This window comes from Manis pentadactyla, chromosome 11 (genome assembly GCF_030020395.1).
Source record: "Manis pentadactyla isolate mManPen7 chromosome 11, mManPen7.hap1, whole genome shotgun sequence".
NCBI classification, from domain to species: domain Eukaryota; kingdom Metazoa; phylum Chordata; class Mammalia; order Pholidota; family Manidae; genus Manis; species Manis pentadactyla.
The window spans coordinates 257,396-283,998 of NC_080029.1; the positions used below are offsets into that span (position 1 = coordinate 257,396).

The window sequence follows — 26,603 nt, forward strand, 5'->3', positions numbered from 1 at the left end:
GTGGGCACAGCTCTGAACATGGCCGTGGTCAGTTTATATGACACCTGCACATAGAGGCAGGTCTCTATCAATCACGGGTTGTCTTTGCCTTTTATTCCGTGTCCCCTAAAGCAGTCACAAGGACTGGATTTAACTGGCCCGGATTCTTTATTTGGGCAGCAGCTTTGCGCAGGGAGAAGGCAGGGGGCTGGGCGGTGCTGGGAGGTGGCAGCTCCCGGAGCTCCTCTGACCCAGAGGGACGGGCAGAGGCTGTGGAGGGAGGGGGTTTCTGACACTGTCCCGCAGGCCAGGGAAGGTCCCATAAATTCATGGGGGTGTCTTTGACCAAAGTGTCCCTTCAGAGACCCCCTCCATCTCCCAGATCCTGCAGCCACTCCCAGGGACAAATGGAAGCACCGACGGCTTCAGCAGGTGCAGAGGGTGGGTGTCCGGGCACCATGGTGGGGAGCGTGGCCCGTGTGTCCCTCCAGGCGCCACGTGCAGGGCAGCCTCAGGCCAGCACAGCGTCCATGGGTTTATTTGAGAAAAAATGGGTTTACTGATCCGTTAGATGAGAAACACAGGCAGCCTTGGGGTCTACAAACATTCATTCCAAATACCTTATTCCTTCATTTTCTTCAAACTCATGGCCCAGACTCGCTTTGCCCTGTAGGAATTGTGAAAAGTACCCTGATAGCTCCTCGCCCAGGCTCACTGGCCCCTCAGCATTAAAGCTCCCTCAGGGCATCCATTCGTGTTGATTCTCCAAGATGAGATCACCTGTGAAGCCCTATAAAGACCATGATCTCGTGGGTGTGAGGAGGAGGGAAGGGGTCGGGGGAGAAATCCCCAGGACACAAGGACACATCCTGGGGGAAGCTTTTGTGCCCTCGGTTTATAGTGATGCTGTTGCACAGTGACACTTACATCACAGTCATTGACATAAGGGTAACGATGTGCATTATCCTGGGCGCTGCACCTCAGCAAGGAGGGGTGGGGAACTGTGGGTATCAGAGGGGCAGGAGGGCTGGAGGGTTAGATACGGACCCGTGTAACATTAGAGCCCTGAGCGCAGGTGTGTGAGCCTGGCTTCCTCGGTGTTCTAGGTAGGACTGCGATGACACAAGTCCCACATTCCCATGCAGAAAGGGCCTGAAAATCACTGGGAATGTGGCAGCTCTTCCCTGGGGCTGGAATAGGGAGCATTTGGGGCCACTGGGAGAAACACAGGCCCACACCCCCGGGGTCATCCCACCAGACACGGTCTCAGGGAAATCTTCCAGCACCCATTTGCAGTCTTTATGCAATTTTTATAAGGAAATAAATGAATATCCATGGCTTCCTATGACACTAGGTTTTGCACAAGTGTATGAAACAAATCACAATATGAGTCACTCATTTCTATCAATACACTAACACACAATGAAAATTCATATAGTTTGAAAGCATTTTAATGTGTTAAGCATCCCTAACACACACCCCTGCTCTGGGGCTCTACCCACTCCTTAGACATCCAGCCCCAGGGCTGCTATAGAGTCAGAGCTCATGCAAATGGGGCCCTCCCTGTGCTGATGAAAAGTAGCCCAGCCCTGACCCTGCAGCTCTGGGAGAGAAGCCCGAGCCCCGGGAGTCCCAGGTGTCCCCAGTCGGTCATCAGGACTCAACACACACGGCTCATCATGGAGTCTGGGCTGAGCTGGGTTCTCCTTGCTGCTCCCCTAGGAGGTTATTGATGGGGAACAGGAGACCCTGGGGGTTGGGTGGGTGTCAGAGGGAAGCACTGCATGTGTGACAGGTGCCTGACCAGGATGCCTCTGTATTTGCAGGTGTGCGGTGTGAGGTGAAGCTGGTGGAGTCTGGTGGAGGCTTGGTGTAGCCTGGGGGGTCACTGAGACTCACCTGTGTGGCCTCTGGATTCACATTTGATGACTACGGCATGAGCTGGATCCGCCAGGCTGAAGGGAAGGGGCTGGAGTGGGTCTCAAGTATTAGCAGGAATGGAGGCAGCAAATACTACACTGACTCTGTGAAGGGCCGGTTCACCATCTCTAGAGACAATGCCAAGAACACAGTGGATCTGCAAATGGACCGCCTGACAGACGAGGACTCAGCCCTGTATTACTGTGCCAAAGCACAGTGAGGCAAAGCCCTTGAGAGTCCCGACACCAGCCTAACTGGAGGACACAGTAGCGGCTGGGCTGCAGGGGCTTAGGACACCAGGGGGCGCTGAGGACCCACCATCAGAGGGACGCAGCCCCAGGAGCAGGTGCACATGGAGGCTCAGGGTGGCTTCCTGTCAGGGTCCAGGCTCCCTCTCCATGTGGCAGCTCCCACAGGGAACTTCTGTATATTTATGTTCCTTTGCTCACTCCTGACATCTCGCAAGACAGAAGGGTTTCTTGTTTCCCTGCTGATTGGAGCTCTTCTCTCCCTTGCACCAAATGTACTGTGTCCCTCAACGAGGCATAAATGACCCTGGGTGCTCACCAGGGTGGGAATCAGAAGGAAGCTATGGGGACACTGGTGGGGGAACCCAATCAGTGTCAGCACAGAGCCCTCTGGGGGAATCCCTGACTAGCACAGGGTGTCTGGGTGTGGCAACAGCCACACAGGGGATGGGCCAGCGTCGGGTGCTGAAGTCCCTCCTGGGCTCACTTTTGAGTCACCCCCTGACCACAGTGCACAGATAAACCTAGGCTCTGACCCTGAGCTCACTATCATTCTTATCTGTTTCACCACCACTAGTTGTTTTCCTGCTTTGCCCTTTGCTGCCTCTGCTCCTGAGCTTAGAGGATGTGTTATCTGTGCCCTAATTTCAGTGCTCAGGTTATTTACCTGGAGCTCAGCTGTGACACCAGCAACCTCCTGAAAGGGCTGGAGGGATATTGTCCCTCACCCTGTCCAGGGCTCCCCTGCTTTCCCCTGTGTGGACACATTGGCAAATGCCAGTGAAGCAGGAGCCCAGGGGGTGCACGTATTTGGTGACCATGGGCAGTGAGGAAGAAATGACCCTGTGCTACTCACACTGTCACTCTGTGGTCTGCTCACCTGGGCTCCAGGCGGCCTGCAGATGAGCCTCCCTCATGGCTGTGGGCTGTGGGGTGGCCATCAGGGTACAGGACGGGCTCACCCAGCATCCATGGGGATGGTGGTCAAGAAGGCCAGGCTGGACTATTGGGAAGGTGATCTGCTGTCCACCAGCAAGGTTATCTCCAGGCCAGCTCTGTGTGACTCAGGTCCCACCAGGTTATCTAGGAGAGCCTCCTGGGGTAGGACAATGGATGATGGAATTGAATAAAACACTAAAATATCATCACAGCAGCAGTCAGCTTATGTCTGATAGAAAAATGGGACCAGGCCTAGTGAGCCTGCCACGTTCAGTTGACCATGGCCAGGACCATTCTGTGTTCCCCCTGCAGAAAGAGGCTCATGACATCAAGAACCCATAAAAGTGTTTTTCTGATGCTTGGCCTCCGAGCAGTTGAATAAAGAGTAAATTAAGATGGTTTGTATATTTTGCTTTATTGTTTTAGAAAGACACCCTTGTGAGAGACACAGCAAGGGTGCCAGGTGAGGCTGCAGCATCTGTGAGACCACACGGCCTTCGACCACAGGAGAGTGCAGGGTGCTGGGGACATTCCTGGACTGCCTGCAGGGCCACCCAGGGGTGCTCCAATGAGACAACCTTCAGAGGGCCCCTGACTCACACCACAGTGAACCCGCTGCAGGCTGGGACAGATCACAGGATGTGAGGCTTCAGCAGAACCCCTGGGACAGATTTTGAAAGCAGAGTAGGGGGTGGCCTGGTGTTCTTGGAGTTTTGGGGATCCACTCACGGTCAAGCTGCTCTTCCATTTCTCATAGGAAAATGTGTTTATGCTGGATCATCGATGGTGACGTGGAGAAGCAAGCATACAGTCTGCGAATGGTCTAGACAGGTCTCACTGCACTTGTTTCAAGTTCCAAGGAGGAGCCGACATGTCTTTCAGCCCTGCTTAGCACCGGCCCTCGGAGACACGTCAGGGTCATTCTCCCACGCTCTCCCTTCCACAGAAGAAGGACACAGAGACAACTGCCCCAGGCTCTCTCCCAGGTAATAAAGAGGATGGCCCCCCTCCAGTGTCAAGCCCTGTTCTGGTCTTCATCTGAGAACATGATCAGAACTGCCTTTACTAACCACTGTACTTAAAATCCCATCAGAGTAACGTGTTCTCTAGGAAGCAGAGGCCGTCTCTAAAGCGGTCATCTTTGTCTCCGAGTCTCACCAGAATCACCTCCAAAATCCTGTCCATGGCAGCATGGGCCTTGTGTAACACGGCCCCAAACCCTTCCATCCCCGTCCCAGTCCCAAAGCTGTGGGGTCATTTGTTCCCTGTGACTTGTCTCCCTGTGAGCAGAATGTACATTATGAGAAGTTCAACTGAGTAATGTTGATATAAACATTATCTATTTGTAGAGGTTTTCTGTGAACCTAAGTTTTTACATGATTTGGTTAAATCCCTCAGGGCATGGCTGCTCCATTACTTGGAATGCCCAGGTTACCTCCATAGGGACACGTAAAGTGCCTCACAAGTGGGTTTACCACTTTGCATCCCCAGTCATGACTGAGGGATCCTCATGGCATTTGGGAAGCGCTCAAAACAGTTTCCTCCTGGTATGAGGACTGACCCATAAACCAGTGGAATGGAACTGAGTATTCACAGAGAGGTCCACACTTCTAGGGTGAATTAATCCTGTCTAGGTTGCTGGGAGCATGAGGTGGAGTATCTCCCCACATGCTGCCCTGAAAAGTGGATTTCCACTTGCAAACAATGAATCTGTCCCAACCTTACCTCATATACAAAGACAAACTCAAAGTGCCTTGAGGAGCTGAATGTAAGACCGAACATCCTGGGATCCCCCCAGGGGAGCATGAGAGCAGCTCTTCATGACCCTGGATGTATCTCGTCGTTCTTCTTATGACACTGAGAGCTGCAATGAAAGAAGAGCTACCTTGGCATTCATCAAGACTAAGTACGTTTGTCATTAAAGGACATTACTAAGAATGTGAAAAGACACGCAACAGAATGAAAGAAAAATTTGCAAACCTGACAAGAGTCCAGTGCCCAGAATATACAAAGAACACTAACTACTAAACAATGAAATGGTAAACATACCACATTTAAACAGGGGGACAGAAAATGACTTGAATGAATCTTGCTCCAAAGAAGATATGCAATGGCCAACAGACACATGAAAACATGCTCCACACCTTCAGATCTTAGGGAAATAGAAACTGAAAGACCAGGATGTACCACTTCCAGGCAACTAGATGGCTATGATAAGCAGAGGGGAAGTAGGGGTGTGGGGAAGTGGGAGCCCTCACGGTACTGGTGTGGGGATGTGAAAAGATGCTGGGCACTGTGGAGAACAGACAGAAGCTCCTCAAAATGTTACAGGCAGGATGAGCACACCACCAGCACTTCTGCTGTGACATGTACACGGAAAAGGATGGAAACTGGGACCCAAACAGACACGAATAAATGCTTAGCCACTGCAGCAGTATTCACAACAGCCAGAGGGGTGGAAACGGCACGGATGTTAAGCTGTGCATGAATAAATGGTGGAACATCCTTACTCTGGAATGTTATTCAGCCAACTAAGGAATGGTGTACAGACACAAACTATAAGGTGAATGAACTCTGAAACCTTGATGGGGACAGACACAAAATGCCCAGAGGATGCGATTCCACTCGTGTGAAAGACACAGGACAGGTGAGTCTGCAGGGACAGCAATCAGGCTGTGCTGCCAGGGATGGAGGTGAGAGGAACAGGAGGAAGGGGCTTGCGGGACGGTTTCCTTTTGGGTGGGAAGGTTTGGGGCCTGGACAAGGGAGATGGTTGCACAAGGTTGAGAATGACTTAATGCCACTCAACTGTTCACTTTAAAAAAAGTTAATTTTATGATAAGTGAAGTTCACATCCATTTCAAAAAGAGACTCCTGTGTGTCTTCTTAGCTCCCCTAGAGGTCTCAGTCACACATTCTGCCAGTGAAGACTGTCCACTGCACGTGTGGAGCACAGAGTGCTCTCCCCTCACCTGTGAAAGGACATCTTGCTTGCCTCCTGTTTCAGCCCTTATGAATGGAGCAACGACAATCATTCCTGTCTAGTTTGTGTGGACAGAAGTTCTCAAGACAGGTCAGTAAATACCCAGGACCATGACTTGTGGATTGTAGGATAAAACTACACTCAGCTTTGTAGAAAACTGCCTTACTGAGCTCCAGAGTGACTGTGTAGATTCTCATTCCCACCAACACGGTGAACCTGTCCGCAGTTCTATATGCATGTCAACACTTGGTATTGTAAGGCCTTTGGTTTTAGTCATTGTGTTAGGCCAGTAGCAGCAGGAGTGGGAGGTGAGGGACTAGGGGACTGGGTTTGCTCTGGTCCCGATGTTCTCAGAGGTGTGGACACTATACCTGGTCCTGCCCCTCAGTAGGGCTGCAGACACAGACCCTCAGTCTCCTGAAAGTCCAGTGCATTATGACCCTCCCTGGAGGGGAGTGGGTGCACACAGAGGCCCAGGGCTTGGAGCAAGGACAGGCTCCAGATTCCCATGTACAAACTCTTCTCCTTCCTGCACACACAGAGTGAGTCCAGGAGGCCCCTCCCCCCAGCACCCCCATAAATGCTCACTGGCAATTTCAATCCTGGTCCCAGGTGTGGGGAGGATTACAGTGTCCCCTCTGTCTCCTGCCTCTCTGGAAGGCCTGTGTGAGAGCCTGTGGAAACTGAGGCACAGCACTGGTGTAATGGGACTCATGGTGATTGCCCTTGCCCCTAGTGTCCTATCCCAGCTGAGGCTAGAGGATTCATGAGGAACTGGGGAACTCATCAGATAGGGGTTTATCAGAACTGAACTAGGGTTCTGGCTAATCCGACCCTATTCTCTCTGCAGGATTCTTGCTAATTCTAACACTGCAGAGAGGAAAGCTGTGCCCGGAGGGCAGGCCTGCTTGGAGAGGGTGCACCCTCAGCCCAGTGCCCAGGACCTGTGCTGAGCTCCAGTGAGACACCTCTGCTCTGTATGATTACACAGGCAGCACAGTGAGGGGGAAGGTGGGACCCTGAGGGAACACTTCCGGCCTGGGCAGCCCCTCCTGAGGAGACGTCTCTGCTCACCAGCTGGTGGATCAGTCAGCCTACAGCAAAGCATCAGGACAAGCACCCCTGAAGTGGCCTTTGGCATGTGGATTAGTTTGAACTGCAGGCCCTTGACCACCAGAAGCAGGAACAGCTCCTTACCCTCCCCCCAAGGCCTAAACAGAAAGTACAAGTTTGAAGTCCTCTTTTGCAAATGAAATTGACATTGTAAAGAAACTTCAGGTGGTTATGGAAGAGGGATCTGGGGAAGGCTCTTCCACCTGAGGGGCCACCATGTTCACCACAGGGTGATGCTTGTTTACCACGTCTCCTGCCTCAACCTGTAATCCTCCCTGCCCTGGGATCCCCCCTAGTCCTGAGCTATGCTAAGGTGACATATGAGCCTCCATCTGGCTGCCTCTGTGGGCTCTCTTCTCTGTGGACACCTGTGCATGTGGCTGTGAAGGGCCAGCAGTCTCTAAACACCTGTGCACACACAGTATGAAGGGTTCTTACCTGTGCCTACCCAGCAGTCATCAGACAGTCAAGCAGCCTCCAGGGAGCCACCCACATCAGGAGAACAGGTGACTAGAGCGTCAGATGCACATGCAAAGGTCCAGGAAGGGGCTGGGCTGCAGGCTGGCAGCCTGGGCCTGCCGGGAGTGACCGTGGAGGCCCTTCCCTCCGTTTGGGCTGACCTAAGGTTGTGTCCTAAGGAAGATGGGGGCATCCCAATGCCCTGTGTGATGTGGTCTGCAGACTTTGTAAAGGCTCCCAGCACTGTAGCTGAGGCCCCAAGCATAAAATCACTCCAATTCTGCCTCGGGCAGATATCTTCTCCCTGATTTAAGAGGACACTGGAGGAGTGTGGATGGGTGGACAGGACAAACTCTAAGCATTGTTATAGCGGCTGCCACTCAGTCATTTGGGGTCAGCTTGCAGGATCACAGAAGGGTAGAGGAATGGAAGCCAACGGCCCTTGACTTGCAAATGGAGCCTCCACAAAAGCAAACATTTGACCCACAAGCCCACTTCTAGGCAGCGCAAAGTCCTCCCAGGACCTTGCCAACCACAGGGTCTCCCGATTTGTTCCCAGATGTTTGCAGACATGACAAAAGCCAGGACATTGAAAAACAAGTTGTCCTGTTTTTGAGAGAAAAATAAAAACTTGGACACCGATCCAGAGCCCAAGGAGGGTCTGACCCCATCCATGGACAACACCCATCTACTGGTGAGTCAGCCACCCTCAGATGCATCCCAGAACCACCAGAAACCTAAAATACACTGGGACTGGACTTCTTAGTGGACATGGTCTGACCCTATCGTCTGCTCAGAGGATGTGTCTCTGCCTCAAACCTCGGATTCTATTCAGGCTCTTGGGTCCCTGGCCACCCCGTGCCCCTGCCCATCATCCCAGGCCTTCCTAACCCTCACTGAGCCTTCCTGGTTTCTGCCTCCTCACCAGCAAACTTTGCAGGTAGATGCAGGTACAGTAACCTGAGTCTATAGAAAGTATGTTTACATGTCAGCAAGCAATAATAATAGCAAAGTAATACTAATAATCCAATTGTCCAGGGTTGGTGCAGAGTCTGGGTGGAGGGTGTCTACTCCCCAAAGTCATGACCCGATTATGAAACAGATGCATCAGCCTTGTGGGTCCAAAGATCAGAGGCTTCCAAGGATCCATGAGATTCCTCAGCTGACAGGCTCTTTCGGAGCAGCCTTCCGGTTGCTGGAATTATGTATTGATTCTTCAGGGGTTGCTATCAGGTTAAAACTGAAACTACCTCAAAATGTGCACTTCGAATCCTAATGGCCAACATGCTGTGTTAGGAGGCGGGGCCTCTGGGAAGCACTGAGGTCAGGAGGCGGAGCCCCATGAGTGGGGTCCGGGCCCACGTGAAACAGCACTGAGGAGGCTCCGCTTCCCCTTCCTCCACGTGAGGTCGCAGGAGGGACAGCCCCCCAGGAAGGAGGTTCTCTCCAGTCACCCATCCTGCTGGCACCTGGGATCAGGATCGCAGACCCCACAGCTGTGAGAAATAAATTCCTGCTGTTCATCAGCCACCCGGCCTGTGGGTCTCCAGTACAGCAGCCAGAGCAGAGGATGACCGTGGTGAGCCGTGAGCCGAACACACTCTCCGGGTTTCCCCATCAGCACTGCTACCTAACATTCCTGATAAAACCCCTTCAGTGAGGTCAGAGGATTCTCTCTGATGCTCCTCCCAGGGCAGAGAGTGATCTGCTCACCTGGAACAGAAGCTGCAGGAGCACAAGGAGCAGGAGCCCTTTCAGGGGACAGTCATGCATGGTGGGGACACAGGGGGCTCTGTTAAGGGGAGGACAGCGCCTGGGCCCCAACCACCCTGGTGTGGGCCTTCCCCCCTGTGCCTCCAAGTTCTCAGATGGGATCCACACACCCCCTCATGGCTCTGATGGGGGGAGAGGACTGATCCCTGAGAAATCCATGAGACCTCCTCCAGGCAGACCCTCAGGGAAGGACTCTCCTGACCTGTGTTCTGGGGTGGGAGGGGATTCCTCCCTGCTCTGGGCCCACCATCTTGTGATGTCACCAAAGGGGTGGATAATAGTGAACAGGGTTTTGTTTCAGGGAAACGGACTGGGACCAGGCACCCAGGTAGGTATTTGGGGGCAGCAGATGTGCTCAATGAGCAGATTTGTGAGGGTCACAGTCCAGAGCAGATCCACTGAATCCTACTGTATAATCATGAGGATGTAATGCCCTCCACACACATGACACCACCCAGGGTGAAAAGAGAAGATTATGCTGCAGGTGCCACAGGACACACACGGTGTCTGCACTAGGGGACTCGGGGACACCCAGAGAGAACAGTCACAGCAAATCAGGGGCAGGACAGCTGTGCCTCTGCGACCCCGTCAGCTCCAGCCCCAGCTCAGGACCCTCCCCTCGGCCTCAGACCCCTCCTCTCTCTGTCCCCTTGTTGCCTCTGCCAGAGGTTCCCTGTCCTCATGGGATTTGTGGGGCATCAGGTGTGTCCCAGGCTTCCACCAGACACACTGACCAGGAGTGAGGAGGTGGGGGTCCCACAGGGACCTGGCTGGTGCCATCCTTGGGAACAAAGCAGGGAGTGTGATGTGGAGCCAGATGCCCATGGACAGGGGGTCAGAGGGGAGGTAACCAGCAGGAGGAGCCCCAAAGATGGACAGAAGTGAGTCCCTCATGGTGACGAGGAGTCCTGCAGAACCTGGGAACCCCTCATGAGCTGGACTCACTCACCTGCCCCGGCTGCCCCTCCCCTCAGGTACCCCTACAGAGCAACCTCCCCTGAGTCAGCTGGAGGGGAGCTGCCTCACCTTCACCTCAGGTGTCTCCCCTCCAGGCCTCGGTTGCAGGGGAAACAAGGCTGCATGGGCCCTGACTGGACCAGGAAGGAACAGGGCTCCATTTCTATTTCAGGGACAATGTGTCCCACTGTCACTGGGCGTCTGCAGGGTCCCAGGTGCTGCAGGAACAAACACACGGTCAAGAACGTGCTAATCTGTGCTTTGGAAGGTTCACTGTGGTTCTGATGGAGAGAGGAAGTCACTGTCCCCAGGCCTAGTGTTAGTGTGGGGTCACTGCCCATGTGGTAGACACAGGGAGGGGCAAGTCTGGAGTCAGCAAGAACACCACCTTCTATCTGTGTGTGTGTGTGTGTGTGTGTGTGTGTGTGTGTGTGTGTGTGTGTGTGTAGGCATGCAGTGGTTTCGTGTATGAGGTCCATTCAGGTGGTACCTTGTGCAGAGAAGCCTAAAGAAGAATATAGGCCCTAGTATATACAGTCTGGACTCCTGGTGTGTGTGGACTGTCAGGACCTCTGGCAGCTCCAGGGAAGGGGACCCCTGGGTGGCGTGAAGTCCCACCTGGTCTCTGTGCAGAGCATGTGGGTTTAGTAAGGCCCCCTCTCTGTCTCTGGAGACGATGTCGGGGCACGTAGTGCCCTGAAAGAGCACATGAGGGAGGACACAGCCACTTACACTGGACTAGAGGTGCTGAGGAAAATGGGCTGGGGGCCCAGACAGGACGTGCCCTGCAGGACAGGGGCTGGGCTGCAGGGGGCGTTGGCTCCCCAGGACAGGCCTGCAGCCCTGGAGCAGGTGCAGGGAGTGAGAAGCGCTTCCCTCCTGGGGCCTGGCACTGACTTCCTACAGAATTTCACCCAATTTAAAGCTGCACACAGACAGCTGGTGTGAGCTACAATATCCTCTCCTGTGAGAAGTGTTCACCCAACTTGACACAGTCGTGGAGAGCCAGGGGCCAAGCGGGCATTTCCAGGGCTTCTGAGTAGGAGGAGCTGAAGGACAGGGAGGGATTCACTCACTGGTACAGCATTTTGGGGACCCTGAGATCCTAGGTGTAAGACACTCAGATTTAAGATGTGAGCACAAGGTCATGGGGTGTCCATGCCATTCAGGGAGGGCTCACAGGGACCAGGACCTTCCATGGAGCTTGTCCACAGTGAGAGGAGCTCTGTCTGAACTGAGTTCAGGGATGTGATGGGGACACATATCTGCAAAGAAGAACTGGGTCTTGGGCTCCTCACCCCCATGAGCATGGTCCCTGTGTCCCCTACCTTCTTGTTCTCAGTACAGCCCAGCCTTCCCTATAAAGTATTCTGCATCATGAATATGCAAATGAGCTGAGGTGCACCAGGTTAAACATGGGCATGTCTGTGCCCTGAGAGCATCACCCCAGCACCTCACCCTCCCTACAGAGCCCCTGAGAGCAACACCTCTCACCATGGACTGGAGCTGGAGAGTCCTCTTCCTCCTGGCACTGGCTGCGGGTGAGGGGATCCCCAGTCCCTGGGCTGAGGAGGGGACAGGGCCAGTCAGGGGCATGTCATCCCCTCCCATGTCCTCCCGCAGGTGTCCACTCCCAGGTCCAGCTGGTGCAGTCCGGGGCTGAGCTGAAGAAACCAGGGACATCCGTGAAGGTGTCCTGCAAGGCATCCGGATACACCTTCACCAGCTACTATATGAGCTGGGTGCGGCAGGTCCCTGGACAAGGGTTCGAGTGGATAGGATGGATCTACCCTAGCAGTGGTGGCACAAACTATGCACAGAAGTTCCAGGGCCGAGTCACCCTGACCAGGGACACGTCCACGAGCACAGGCTTCATGGAGCTGAGCAGTTTGAGACCTGAGGACACGGCTGTATATTACTGTGCGAGACACACAGCGTGAGAACCCACATCCTCAGGGTGTCAGAAACCCTGAGGGACAGGGGGTGTGCTGGGCTGAGGAGGGGACAGGGGACGATGACTTCCTGACTCCCTCATTCCAGATCAGGAAGGAGACAAAGCATAAAGATCTCACAGCACGGCAGTTAAAAGAATTAAAAACAAAAAACAAAAGAAAACAAATGTGGCAGTCCTTTCTTGCCACTTGAATCTGTGGGAAGCCTGACGAATGACTCAGAGTAACTCAAATCTCTCCCAGAGTTCTCACTCTTTACCTCCAGTGATTTTGTAGGAAATCAGGACATTGGCAGAGAAATTTTTCTACATACAGGAAGAAATCAGGTTCTAGAAAAATGTTCCCTAAATCCTATAACTCACAGAAAACACAGGTTTCACCTGAAACTCAATTTTCCCATAGATGTTGGGGACAGACCACCCTCTATCACACCCTGGAACCTACCATCAAACTGAAAATAGAGGATTGTGACCTAGATTTCTTAGTTGGCCCTCGTGTGGCTTTCTCCACCATCTGCCAAGGGACCTGCCTGTCCGCATTACCTCTCATGGCATCTGCACTCTTGGGGCCTCAGGGCACCACTACCATGGATTGGAGCGGGCACCGTGCAGGGGACGGCACCCACAGGAGCTTCACGGGGACGTCCAGTCTGATTGGGAAACATGGAGAGGGATGGGAAAGGAGACTCCCCCAGAGGGTTACTGAGGGTCAGGGGGATGGGGTGAGGGTCCTGCTCTCGGGAGGGTTCCTGTGCTTTCCGTCTCCCACCGGCATCCAGAGAGGTGAGCCGTGCTTTCTATCACATTTCCACGTGTGGGCAGAGGGAGGGAGGAATGAGCCTTGAGGTGTCAGCAGTCAGACTTCAAAACAGACCCTGAGGGTGTATTAAACTGAGCAGTATAATATATAGGGGGAGATAAGAGGTCATTATGGGGAGACAACAACCTAGGTCTACTGAATATAGAGGAAAGTTCATAAGAAGGCAAGGAATTATAATAACAAAATAATGCCCATAATGGAATTAGCAAGGGGTGTGACCCAGTCTCAGGAGGAAGCTATTACTCAAGGTCATGAGCTTGTTCTCAAGGTCTTGCATTAGCCATGTTCATTCAAAGGTCAGAGGCCTCGGATTCCTCAGCCAGAGGGGCTCTGCTGCAGCAGACGTCCAGGTGTTTGGAATGTTATTGTGATGCTTTAGTTACTGATATGGGCTGAAGATTTGTGTCCCCCAAAACTTCACATGTTGAAACCTCATGCCCACTGTGATGGGGTAGGGGGAGGGGCCCCCGGGGGGCACTGAGGTCATGAGGGGGAGCCTCAGGGATGGGGTCAGCACCCTCATGAAGCAGCACTGAGGAGGCTCCCCTGCCCCTCCCTTCATGTGAGGTCACAGGAGGGACAGCCCCCCAGGGAGGAGGTTCTCCCCAGTCCCCCAACCTACTGGCACCTGACCCCAGATTCCCGGACCCCACAGCCATGAGGAATAAATTCCTGTCGTTCAGAAGCCACCCACTCCGTGGACCTTCATTACAGCAGCCAGAGGAGAGGAAGCTATTGGTGAGCCATGAACCCAAACACTGACTCTCTGAGGTTGTGCAGCGAAGTTTGTTGTCAAACTTCCTGTTAAAATCCCTTCAGTGTGATTCAAGGGTGATTTTATCTGATGTTTCTCCCAATAGATAAACGGGTTGCCTCCCCTTGGAGTCTGGGGAAAGATGGAGTGGGAGGCAGCCGTCACCTGTTGGTGACGTGAGCAGGTACAGTACACGGATTCTTTTAAACATTTTTCAGTGTCCAAACACATTAGGGCCAAGGCGGCTATGGGAGGAAACATGTCTAAGTGCACGGTCGTCCCCAGGACCATGTCACAGGGGTCAGGGGTGTGTCTGCAGGGAGGGGACCCTGATGCCCTCCTGTCCACTGAGAACACCTTAGCACACAAGAGCTCAAGGGTCTGTGAAAGTTTGGATAGTTTTATTAAAGAATATTATTTCCTCAACATTCTGGTAAACTGTGGATGTGGGGAGAGTGGCATTTGAGACGTAATGACGCCTTGCAGGGCTGGTGTGTGATGAGGCTGGAAGGCGAGCACCTCCGTTACTGGAAGTAACAGCAGGTCCACTGCACATGGGAAATGTGCACTCAGGCACGGCGTTAGGGACATGAAGGGATGGAGGCTTCTCTCAAGGAGTCACTTCAGGACAAGGAGAAAACACACAATAAATAAAACATATTCAAATCCACAGCAGGTGGATGCTGGACAAACTCCTTGTACGTGTGCAGAGGGCCATTGAGGACTAGGTGCTGGCCATGTCCTCCGGACAGATTGCCCAGGTCTTTGCTGTTGCTGGTGTCACATGACCAGGAATGACCTCCGATGTCTTTGTAAAGTGTCCTCACAAGTACTGGATTTAGATACCAGTTTGTCCACACCATGTAGTGCAGAGAAACAGAGGCATTTATCTAATATTCATTAGAAGTCCTCTGGCGCCACCACGGAGCTGTGAGATTGCAGATTCTCCACGTGGGAAGACACCATTCTCTTTATTCAACTCAATGTCTGTGTCACCTTCAGGGGCTCTGACCCCCACCAGGCATGGACCTGACAACATGGTTCCAAAAGTCACGTGCAGGCAGGAGCAGGTACAGGGGAAAGGAGGGGATTTCCCCAAAGTGAGCTTCTGAAGAGCCAAGGCTGTGACCCCAGACCCAGAGCTGTCACATGTGCATGGGGACAGGTGCCTGGGGGACGTGAGGCTGCACCAGGGAGGCGGACCTCTGTTCATGTACAGCTGGAGCCATCAGATCCTATACTGGGGGTATTTGCCTGATCTGGTGGTTTTTCAATAAGTGGCTCAGAAAAATAAGACTCTTGTCATCACTGATTATTTCTTTTAAGAAGTTTCCATCTCACTAGAGATCAGCCTCAAGCTTATCATGAACAAGATTCCCTTAACCTGACCTTAACTACTCCCAAGGGTTTATAGACACTTAGTGACTCAAAAACTGCAATATTTGAGTTTCTTCTATATTACAGTGTTTGCAACTGAGCTTCCAAGAACACGTGGATAATAAAAGCAAAACAAACAAAACTGGGTAGAGTGAATTTTCATTGATTCAGCAGCAGAAACTCTCCTGAAGCAAACACAGCCCAGCAGCAGCGCCGTCTCCTGCGCACTTTGTCACACGGTCGCTCACCGAGTCCCACAGACTCTGCTCTGCAGACGTGAGGCCCCCCTGTGCTGAGACCAGACTCTGCTCCCTGTCCATCCCCTGAGCCCTCTCCAGGGGACACAAGGCATCAGGGGGAGGGTCCCATCTCCCCAGCATGACAGCCACCTGCCCCCCTAAGTCACCCCACGTCATGGTGGCTGATTCCCCTCAGTGTGCTCACCACTGGGGACCTTCATTGCCATCTCTTTCCCAGGTAACCCTTTCTCTTTTTATTTCTACAGCATTCTTTCCACTGTACCCTTCCTCACGTTGTAACATGACCTAGTTTAAAACACAAAACTCATTAATAATGTCCACAAATGTCATGAACACCTTTGACCTCCACATCACTCTTTCTCCCTTCCTGGGCATGAAGTTCCCTTGTAACCCACCTGCACCCCCATGAACAAATACACACCTACATTATTGTCTCCTCTGTGAGTACATGGACCCTGTCTGTCCAGGTGCCCCCACCTCCTGGGGCAGGATGGTCCCTTCATGTATGTTTGCCCTCCCAGGTAAGGCCCTGAGAGCACCTGGACAGTAACACACTGGCCAGGATGTTTGTATCAGGGCCCCTAGTCCTCTGCTCAGAGCAGGTCCACCACTTTCTCAGTTCACACGGGGGCTCTCAGGACCAGCAGAGGCATCTCAGCACTCCTGTGGGCACTGAGGGCACCCAGAAGTGCTCAGGATATACCACAGCATGCTTATGACTCCCTGGGACTCATGGACAGCAGTAGTGGACACCAGGACTCCATGGGGCTGAGGACGCACAGCGCAGAGAGCAGCCCCAGGGGCAGGTGCACGTGGAGGCTGAGGCTTCCTGCCAGAGTCTGTGGTTTCCACTGCATCTAACCATGTCCCACAGAAACTCTCTGTGCTCCTTGTTGGTTGCTAGCAGTGCATTTCTGGCTCAGGAAACTTTATTGTGGGGTGTGGACACTTTCTCACATGCACCCAATTTAGGGAGTCATTTATGGTGGAAGTAATGGCTGCAGGGATCCTAGAAGCAGAGGTTCAAGGATTCTCAGGGACCTGGTGGGGTTTTCCAATGAGACTCAGGGCAAGGAGCTCAGGAGGACAATCTATGATATTGGTGTGACAGCCCAAGCCATCCAGTCCAGGACCTGTGGCCTGGAGGACCCAGTGGAGTTTACATCTGACCCTCCTCCTTATAAAGTGTCTGTGTCAGGCTCTCTGAAAAGGTAGGGCCCTTAAACACAGGTGAGAGAAACAGGCTCCCGGGTTATTCTAGGTAGGAGTGCAATGCAGCAAATCCCACATTCCCACCTAGGGAGGGCCTGAAAATCACTGGGAATATGGTAGCTCTTCCCTGGAGTTGGATTTGGGTGGAGTCGGGGCCACTGAGGAGGAGCACAGGCCCTTACACTGGCGGTCATCCACCAGACATGGTCTCAGGGGAGCCTTTCCATACCCATTCGTAGTCTGTTTGCAATTTTTATACCTGAATAAATGAATATCTATTGCTAATTATGTCACTAACTTATGCACATTTGTACAAAAGAAATCACAATGTGAGTCACATTTCTATCAGTACACTAACACACAATGAAAATTCATATACTTTGAAAACATTTTAAAGTGCTAAACAATCCTATGACACTCACTCCTGCTCTGGGGCTCTACCCTCTGAGTAGACATCCAGCCCCAGGGCTGCTACAGAGTTAGAGCTCATGCAAATGGGGCCCCTCCTGCGCTGATGAAAAGCAGCCCAGCCCTGACCCTGCAGCTTTGGGAGAGAAGCCCGAGCCCCGGGTGGCCTAGGTGTCCCCAGTCAGTCATCAGGGCTCAACACACACAGCTCACCATGGAGTCTGGGCTGAGCTGGGTTCTCATTGCTGCTCTTCTAGGAAGTGAACAGAAGACCCTGCAGTGTGTGTGGGTGTCAGTGTGGGAGGTTGTGGATGTGACACATGCCTGACCAGGACATCTCTGTGTTTGCAGGTGTGCAGTGTGAGGTGCAGCTGGTGGAGTCTGGAGGAGGCTTGGTGCAGCCTGGGGAGTCACTGAGACTCACCTGTGTGGCCTCTGGATTCACCTTTAGAAGCACTGCCATGCACTGGATCCGCCAGGCTCCAGGGAAGGGGCTATAGTGGGTCTCAAGTATTAGCAGTGGTGGAGGCAGCAAATACTACACTGACTCCGTGAAGGGCCGGTTCACCATCTCCAGAGACAACGGCAAGAACACGGTTGATCTGCAAATGAACCGCCTGTCAGACCAGAACTTAGCCCTGTATTACTGTGCGAGAGACACAGTGAGGGTAAGTCAGTGTGAGCCCAGACACCAACCTTCCTGCAGGGACCCAGGAGTGGGTGGGCTGCAGGGGACTCATGACACAAGGGGGCTCGGGATCCAGTGCAGGTTCAGCCCCTGGAGCACGTGCAGGGGGAAGGAAATGGCTGGCTTCCTGTGAGGTCTGGGGCTTCCTCTCCGTGTGGAAGCTCACCCAGGGAAATGTCTGTATTTACGATCCTTTGCTCCCTTCTGACATCATGCAGTACAGAAGGTGTTTATATCGCTAGTGACTGGGGCTCACGTTCTCACCTGTACCAAATGCATCGTGTCCCTTAAGGATGCAGAACTGACATTGTGTAGTCACTGGATTAGAGTCCCAAGGATGCTCGGGGTCCCTGATGGGTGTTTCCAATCAGACTCAGGGCAGAGCCCTCTGGGGACTCCCTGATTAGCACACGGTGGGTGGATGTCGGTACAGCCACAGAGGCTGGGACCATGTCAGCTGCAGCAAACCCTCCTGAAGCTCACGTGTGACCCTCCTCCTGACCACAGTGGGCAAATAATACTCAGCCCTGACCCTGAGCTCATTTTCCTTCAAATGCATTTCACTGCTTTTTGATTGTTTTCTCGCTTTCCCCTTTGCTGCCTCTGCTCCTGGGTTTAGAGGATTTGTTTACCTGTGTCCTAATCTCCAGGCTCAGGGTCCTTACTGGAGCTCAGCTGTGGCACCTGTAGCCTCCTGGGAGTGCTGGCAGAACATTGTCTCTCACTGTTGCCCAGGGCTCCCCTGGTGCCTGTGTGGATACCTTGGGAAAAGCCAGTGACGCAGGAGCTCAGGGGGTGCACAAGCTTTCTGAACACAGAAAGTGAGGAAGAAATGGCCTTGTGCTGCTCACACTGTCACTGTGTGGCCTGCTCACCTGGGCTCTGGGCGGCCTGCAGATGAGCCTCCCTCATGGCTGTGGGCTGTGGGGTGGCCATCAGGGGGCAGGCCGGGCTCACCCTGGGTTCTCAGAAATGGCTGCCAGGCTGGACCCTCGGGAAGCTGCGCTGCTATCCACCAGTAAGGTCATCCCCAGGCCTGCTCTGTGACTCAGACCCCACCAGGTTATGTGGGGCAATTGCTCACTGGCAATTTCAATCCTGGTCCCAGGTGTGGGGAGGATTACAGGGTCCCCTCTGTCTGGTGTCCCACCAGAGGGCCTGTGTGAGAGCCCGTAGAAACTGAAGCCCAGCACTGTTGTAATGTGACTCATGGTGACTGTTCTTGCCCCTAGTGTCCTGTCTTAAGTGAGGTGAAGGAGGGGATGTGGGTCTCAGCTAGACTGTGGGGCTGACCTCTGGCCCCTCCAGGTCCTACTGGTCCCCCAGCAGGATGCAGTATGATGGCTCCATGAAGGTCACATCTTCATCTCTATAGTGGACATGGGCAGGGGGGCTGCATGCATTTCTGCAGGAGCTGCTCATCCTCTTTCTCAGGCTGAATCCCTGGGGAGGGCAGATTCTGTGGATTGTCCCCATCCTAGAGGAAATGTTTTCATGAGTTCAGCGGGCCTTTTTGTGGCCCCAGAGCATTTCCCACTATAACATCTTCATGGCACTTAGTGTCCAGCCCTCATGCACATTTCCAGCCTCACTTGTAATCATCTCTATGCCACTCAGGACCCTCTACCCCAGATAAGGCATTTTCTACCCAAATGGCTATTATCTGAAAGAAAAGAAGTAACAGGCATTGGCAAGGATGTAGATTAAAGGGAACCATCACACACTATTGGCGGGAATGTAAATGTGTGCAGTGACTTTGGAAAACAGCACAGACATTCCTCAAAAAGGTAGAAATACAAATACGATAGGACCAGTAATTTCTTTTTTTATTTTTATTTTATTTTGGTAACATTAATCTACAATTACATGAGCAACATTATGGTTACTAGACTCCAACCATTATCAAGTCCCCACTACACACCCCATTACTGTGTCCATCAGCATAGTACGATGCTATAGAATCACTACTTGTCTTCGCAGTGTTGTACTACCTTCCCTATGTCCCCCACCCTCTACATTCTGTGTGCTAATTGTAATGCCCCTTTTCCCCTTATCACCCCCTTCCCACCCACCCTCCCCAGTCCCTTTCCCTTTGGTAACTGTTAGTCCATTCTTGGGTTCTGTGATTCTACTGCTGTTTTGTTCCTTCAGTTTTTCCTTTGTTCTTATACTCCACACATGAGTGAAATGATCTGATACTTCTCTTTCTCTGCCTGGCTTATTTCACTGAGCATAATACCCTCTAGCTCCATCCATGTTATTGCAAATGGTAGCATTTGTTTTCTTCTTATGGCTGAATAATATTCCATTGTGTATATGTACCACATCTTCTTTATCCATTCATCCACTGATGGACACTTAGGTTACTTCCATATCTTAGCTATTGTAAATAGTGCTGTGATAAACATGGGGTGCATCTGTCTTTTTCAAACTGGGTACCTGCACTCTTGGGGTAAATTCCTAGGAGTGGAATTCCTGGGTCAAACGGTATTTCTATTTTGAGCATTTTGAGGAACCTCCATACTGCTTTCCACAATGGTTGAGCTAATTTTCATTCCCACCAGCAGTGTAGGAGGGTTCCCCTTTCTCCACAGCCTCGCCAACCTTTGTTGTTGTTTGTCTTTTGGATGTTGCCCATCCCTACTGGTGTGAGGTGATACCTCATTGTGGTTTTAGTTTGCATTTTTCTGATGATTAGCAATGTGGAGCATATTTTCATGTTCTTGTTGGCCATCTGAATTTCCTCTTTGGAGAAGTGTCTGTTCAGCTCCTCGGCCCGTTTGTTAATTGGCTTATTTGCTTTTTGTTTGTTGAGGTGCATGAGCTCTTTATATATTTTGGATGTCAACCCTTTATCAGATCTGTCATTCATGAATATATTCTCCCATGCTGTAGTATGCCTTTTTGTTCTATTGATGACAGGACCAGTAATTTCACTCCTGAGAATTTGCTGGAAGGAAACAAATTCACTATCTCATGCCCCCCTATGTTCTTTGCAGCATCATTTACAACAGCCGAGATACAGAAGCCACCTACACATCCACCAGCAGGTGAACTGATGAAGATACGACACATGTACACAAGGGAATGTCATCCGTGATAGGAAAGGATTCAACACAGACGTCAAGGTCAGCAAACTGGTTTTTAACTCTGGTTGGCAAAATCAGCAGGGCACCCCCGCTCCCCCTCCCCTTCTCTGGGCTCCCCTTTTGCCCTGCACATGCCAAAATGCCACATAACAAAATAATATAAAGTGCTCCCGTTGCTTGTGCCCAGGGCTCAGACCTTGGGAGATGACCCCCTCGGGGCCCGTCGGTGTGAAATAAACCTCAGCACCCCAAGACCTCTGAGGGCCACTTGGTTCTTCTGTCAGGAACCCAGTCCAGGCTTTTTTCCAGTATTTTCTATAGCATTTGGTTCCCTGACCGGGAAACTCAACCTTCCTGGCTTCTCATTGCCACAAATTTGGGGCAACGGCAGGCGGTGATGGACAGGAGATCGCCACGGGAAGGCACACCCCGCCTGATCTGCCAGCAGGCTCCCACCTGGTTGCCCTGGGCCGGCCCTGCTCTGCTGTTCCCACCAGACTCGAGGAGGCTGGGCAAGGGAGGATCTGGTTCAGATGCCAAATCCGGTAAGGCCCCGGGGCCCCTGACCCAGCCAGTCCCACCCGTTGGGGTGGAAGGGGAGCCTGATCACCTCCAGAGACTTCTTAGAAGTCTCACAGGTACACATTCCTGGGAGGGGAATGTTTAGACTCTGGTCCGAGTGTGTGTGTGTGAGTGAGTGTGCAGGGCAGCTGAAGCCATTCAGTCTGCACAGAACCTGTGATTACATGGCCTGTGCTACGGAATCCGAGTGGGCCTTTCGCCTTATTTGTGGTCAGCCACCATGTCATAACAGTGAGTCAGCTTCGGCTGACATGGCCAGGGACTTGCACGGGTGCACTTTGGTCAAGGCTGACCAAAGTCTCCATGAGGAACACCAATGGATGGGCATCTGACTGGTCTCCTCTCTAGAGGAGGCACCCCTCCCTTGTCGGTTGTCATGGCACTGTCCACAGACACATCATGGGGTCAGGGCACAGTGAACCCACAGTTCTCGACACCATGGTCAAGAATTTCAGGAAGGGATTTTCAGAAAACTACAGAGTAAAATTAACTCCAGACAGGTTAGAAGCCCTGTGTGAATCCATAGAGCCCACCTTTAGTATAGGGTGGCCTCCGGAAGGGTCTCTAGATATCCCAACAATCCACCCAGTCAATGGGTCATCCCTGGAGATCCAGGTCATCCCGACCAGTTCCCATACACTGACTCCCAGTTAGGAGTTGCCCAGACCCTCCCACTTGGGTGCAGTTCGCTTGGAACAGGCAGGGACAGGGTAGGGTTTTAGTCAGCTCAACAAAGCAGCCCACAAAAAATCAACAGAAGCCTGAGCCTCCGCAAATTCTTGCTGGTGACCCAGAGGAAGAGCCAATATTGTCCCCACCATATGCGCCCCCAAGACTGTCAGCACCCAGCACCGGGTCCCGGATACCCTGCAGCTCTCAGCCTCCCTGCCACCCCCAGAACCAGTAGACCCACTCTCCTCCGGAGCAGCAGCTAGACTGAAACCTCAGGCAGGAGCAGGCACCCTTTAGATGCTGGTGCAAGAGACATGGGAGCCTGAAAGGTGTAGTAAAGGTGGGACCACACAGCCTGGCCATGCTTTACTACCTACCCTTCCCCATGGCTGACCTCCTCAATTACACCCCAAAGCCAGCTCTTGTTTGCCTTCAAATGGACTGAACCAGATACGGGGTGGCAGGTGCAGTCAACATGGACGCGCCTTCCATAGGGCTCAAGAACTCACCCACTCTCTATGGAGAGGCATTGGCCCCAGTCCTTGCCTGCTTTCTGAGAGAATCCATGCCCTGCACCCTCCTGCAGTATGTAGACGACCTCTTCCCTGCCAGTGACACCCAGGAAAATTGTGCAAAAGGCACAAAGGTCATCCTGCACCTCCTGTCACACTCAGGATACCGAGCCTCCTGGAAAAAGGCCCAAGTCTGCCAGCAGAGAGTCTGGTACTTGGGCTTCGTCCTCACCCAGGGAGAGAGGGCACTAGGGCTGGAGAATAAAAAGGTCATTAACTCCCTACCACAGCCCCAGGCCAAGAAAGGCATACGAGATTTCCTGGGGGACACAGAGTTCTGTAAAATCTAGATTCCCTATTCTCAGCAATGGCAAGGCCCCTCTACAGCCTCCTGGGGTGGGGGTGGGGAGCAGACAAAAAGCCCCCTGTCTGGACAAAAGAGGCAAGAGCCACCTTCCTGGAAATAAAGGCTGCTTTAGAACAGGCACCAGCCCTAGGCATGCCAGATACAAAAAGGCCCTTCAATCTCTTCATACATAAGAAAGCAGCAGTTCTGCATTGCATAGAACATCAAAAGGAAAACCCTATAACACAGGGGAACCAGCTTGCAGATAAGGCAGCTAAAACAGCAGCCAAATAAAAAACAGATGAAGCTCCTTCCCTTGCTACGACCCTAACACCCCCAGTGGAGGCCCCTCCACCCACGTGCACTGAAAAAGAGAAGGACTGGGCCATGGCTGACGGAGCCACTCTAACTAAAAAGAATAGTACATGCTTTCTGACAAACACATCTTTGTCCCAACTGCAACTGGAAGGCATCTAGTCAGCGAACACCACCAGCTCACCCACCTAGGAAAATCTGCACTAGAAGCCCTCCTCCAAAAGCAATACTACATCAGGCGGTTGCCAGCATCATGCCAAGTGGTAAGGGAGCAGAGCATGACTTCTGCCAGAAATAATGCTTGATCTGCACTATGACCCCCGCCCAGTGTCCAGAGAGCAGGAGTTGCCCCCTTTGAAGACCTTGAGATAGACTTCACAGATGTCCAGCCAAGCAGAGGGCTCAGATGCCTCCTAGTAATGGTGCGTCCATACCCTGCGTGGGTCAAAGCTTTCTGAACCAGGACAGAATGAAGCCGGAAGGCAGGCAAAGTCCTCCTGAGAGAAATTGTGCCCCAGGTTGGCCTACCGTCTACAATTCACAGTGACAGAGGACCTGCCTTTGTAGCAGATGCAGTACAATTTTAACTAAATCTCCCAAAATTACCTGGAAACTCCACACTGCACACAGGCCACAAGTTCAGGGAAAATGGAGTGAATGACTCGCACCCTCAAAGGAACCCTAGCTAAGTCCGTGGGCGGACCTACTGCCCCCGGCTCTCCTGCCTGCTCGCTGCGCACCTGGGACTCAAGGCTTTTCCCCTTTTGAATTAGTGTACAGACGCCCTCCCCCGTGTCTAGGAAGCCTCCAGGGAACCTACAGCAGATGGGAGATAAGGGAGCAGGAGAGCAGCTCCAGGCCTTGGGAGCCACCCTGAATAGGCTGCAGCAATACAGCTTAGAAAGAGCCATGATCTCCTTGGGGACCCCAGTGCATTCCCCTCAGGCTGGGGACTCAGTCCAGGTCAGAGATTGAAAAAGGGACCCCCTCAATCCTCAGTGGACTGGGCCCCGCATTGTTGTTCTAACAACTCCTACTGCCCCCAACATTGCAGGCATCACCCCAGGGGTCTGTCATTCCAGAGTGAGAAGAACCCATAATCTGGGCAAATAATACATCCGTGGGAGGCCCAGACAGACCTGCAGAACCCTCTCCGCCTCCGCACCCAACAATTGCCCTCTGACTGATGAGAACACCAGCGCGCCAGGGATCCTGGCCCTCGCTGGACTGGTATCTTTCATCCTGGGCACTGAACTCTCTGCTGTTGCCCCACCTGCCAGGACTGGACTATTCCTCGAAAGTTGCCCTGTTTATTATCTATTAGGCAGTCGTAGGTTGTTTTGCTGTGCTTACCTGTTTCTCCTAACTACACTCAAACTCTGCCCGCATCTCCCCACTAGCACTCTGTCTAGTTATTTCTACACCTTCTTTCCCTTCCCTTCCTCCCCGACACTCCCGGGGAACCTCAGTGTGGTTGCACAAAGTCAGGCAAGTGGGGGACCAGGTTCAGTGCCCACACCTACACGCCTGCTAAATGCTATGGTAAGAACAGGGCCACCCTTTCCCTTAAAGATGGGAGGAGATACTGGAATAAAACAATAAATCAATGGGACTCAGACTGTGCAATTAGGGGAAGAAGAGACCCACTGTCCCCCGGACCTGCCTCACCCGCACTGGAATGTCTGATGGGGGGAGTCCAGAGCCAAGCATGGACAGACAGGGATGAAAAGGTCAGGCAGGCCCCCAAGGCACCGACTAAAGGGGCAGCTGACCACAATGCTGACCTCTCAGGTTTTTCGTGACATTTGGTTCCCTGATTAAGCAGGTGACTATTACTACGGGGTCTGCCTTCAGTCCCTGGAGCGTCCTCAGCTCGCACTGCGCAGTCAGTGGAGGGCTGGGCTGAGGCAGGGAACCGAGGAGTACTCTGGGTAGGGGACGTGCCCCTCTAGCTGCTTTCTCATTTTAACCAGCGTTTAAGATATGTGCCCATCCCCTCCAATTGCACAATCCCCCTCTGACATTAGCACTTACCAAGCTGCAGGTGTTAAGAACGCATGTCCTCTGTACAGCTCATGCATACCAGACCCATTATGACCCTATCATAAACCAAGGAGCTGATGCATCCTAAAAGGAAGTGTGGAAATGGGCATCAGAGGGAGGGTGACAGGGAAAAATAACAAGGACAGCAGGCTAGTCCAGGCGGCTCCTTCCTGCTGCTCTTCTGAGCAAAGACGACAGAAACTCCCTTCACTCCCCGCTCCACCAGGACCTCCCTCCCTGACCTCCCTCCCCCTCACCTTCTCCCTTGCTGTGCACATAGAAATGTTGCAGATCCGGAAGCAGAAAGATATATACTGCTTGCCTTGTCTTTATTTGGAGCGCAGACCTTGGGAGATGACTCCCCCCAGGCCCACCGGTGTGAAATAAACCTCAACACCTCAGACCTCTGAGTTCTTCTGTCAGCTATCCAGTCCAGGTTTTTCAGGTTTTCCAAAACATTACCAGCAGTATGTTCTGGGCCCCCAGTCAGGTGAGTGGGTCTGGGCTCCAGGCCCTCAGCACCATAGGTGGGGCCCTGAGTCACCTTGCCCCAACTCTCCTGCCAGTTCCTACAGTCCTTATATCTGTGTTGTGCAGGAGGTGCTCACTTAGGCCTCCCTTGTCCCTCAGGATAAGCTGCTGGAGGATCGGGCAGCCTCAGGGTGAATGTGGGGGGGTGGCGGGGCTTTCTCTCTGCAGGCACCATGGACGCCCCTCTCTGCTTCTCTGTATCCTCACAGTCTCCACAAGTATCTTCTTGCTCACTTATTACCCAAACACAGGCCATACCAAACATCAAATCACACTGTTTTCCCATCTTCTACTCCATATGGAAGTTGTCAGTGTTGCAAGAAATTCTCATGTTCTCTGTCCTCAAAGCCCTAATATTGTGTCACAGTCCTCCTATGATAATCACTGAATTGGTCATTGGCTCCTGATAAGGGCCCCATATTCTGTGGCCTGTAATCCTGGGGTTAAAGGGACTCCCTGCCCACACACAGGCAAAGGCAGTAGGAAGGTCCTGGGAGCCCTCCTCCCGGAGGCCTGTGGACCTCCAGTCTCCAAATCCCCAACAGAGGCTCCTGATCAAAGAGACACGCTCTGTGCTCCCACATCCCATGAACCTGTCCGTTGATCAGGGTGCAGTCTGTGCCTTAAGCTTTCTATTCTGTTGAAGAAAACTCATTCTGATGTCTGTTAAAA

At 52.5% G+C, this 26,603-nt stretch overlaps 1 pseudogene and 1 gene segment (V, D, J or C); both read left to right on the forward strand.

Moving 5' to 3' along the window:
* The first annotated feature begins 1,446 nt into the window (after positions 1-1,446).
* LOC118919460 (uncharacterized) overlaps positions 1,447-26,603 on the forward strand; it is a 33,036-nt pseudogene continuing 7,879 nt past the window's right edge.
* On the forward strand, positions 11,793-12,464 carry LOC118919457 (immunoglobulin heavy variable 1-46-like). The segment is given in 2 exon segments: positions 11,793-11,912; positions 11,995-12,464. Coding segments are annotated over 2 exon segments (363 nt in total).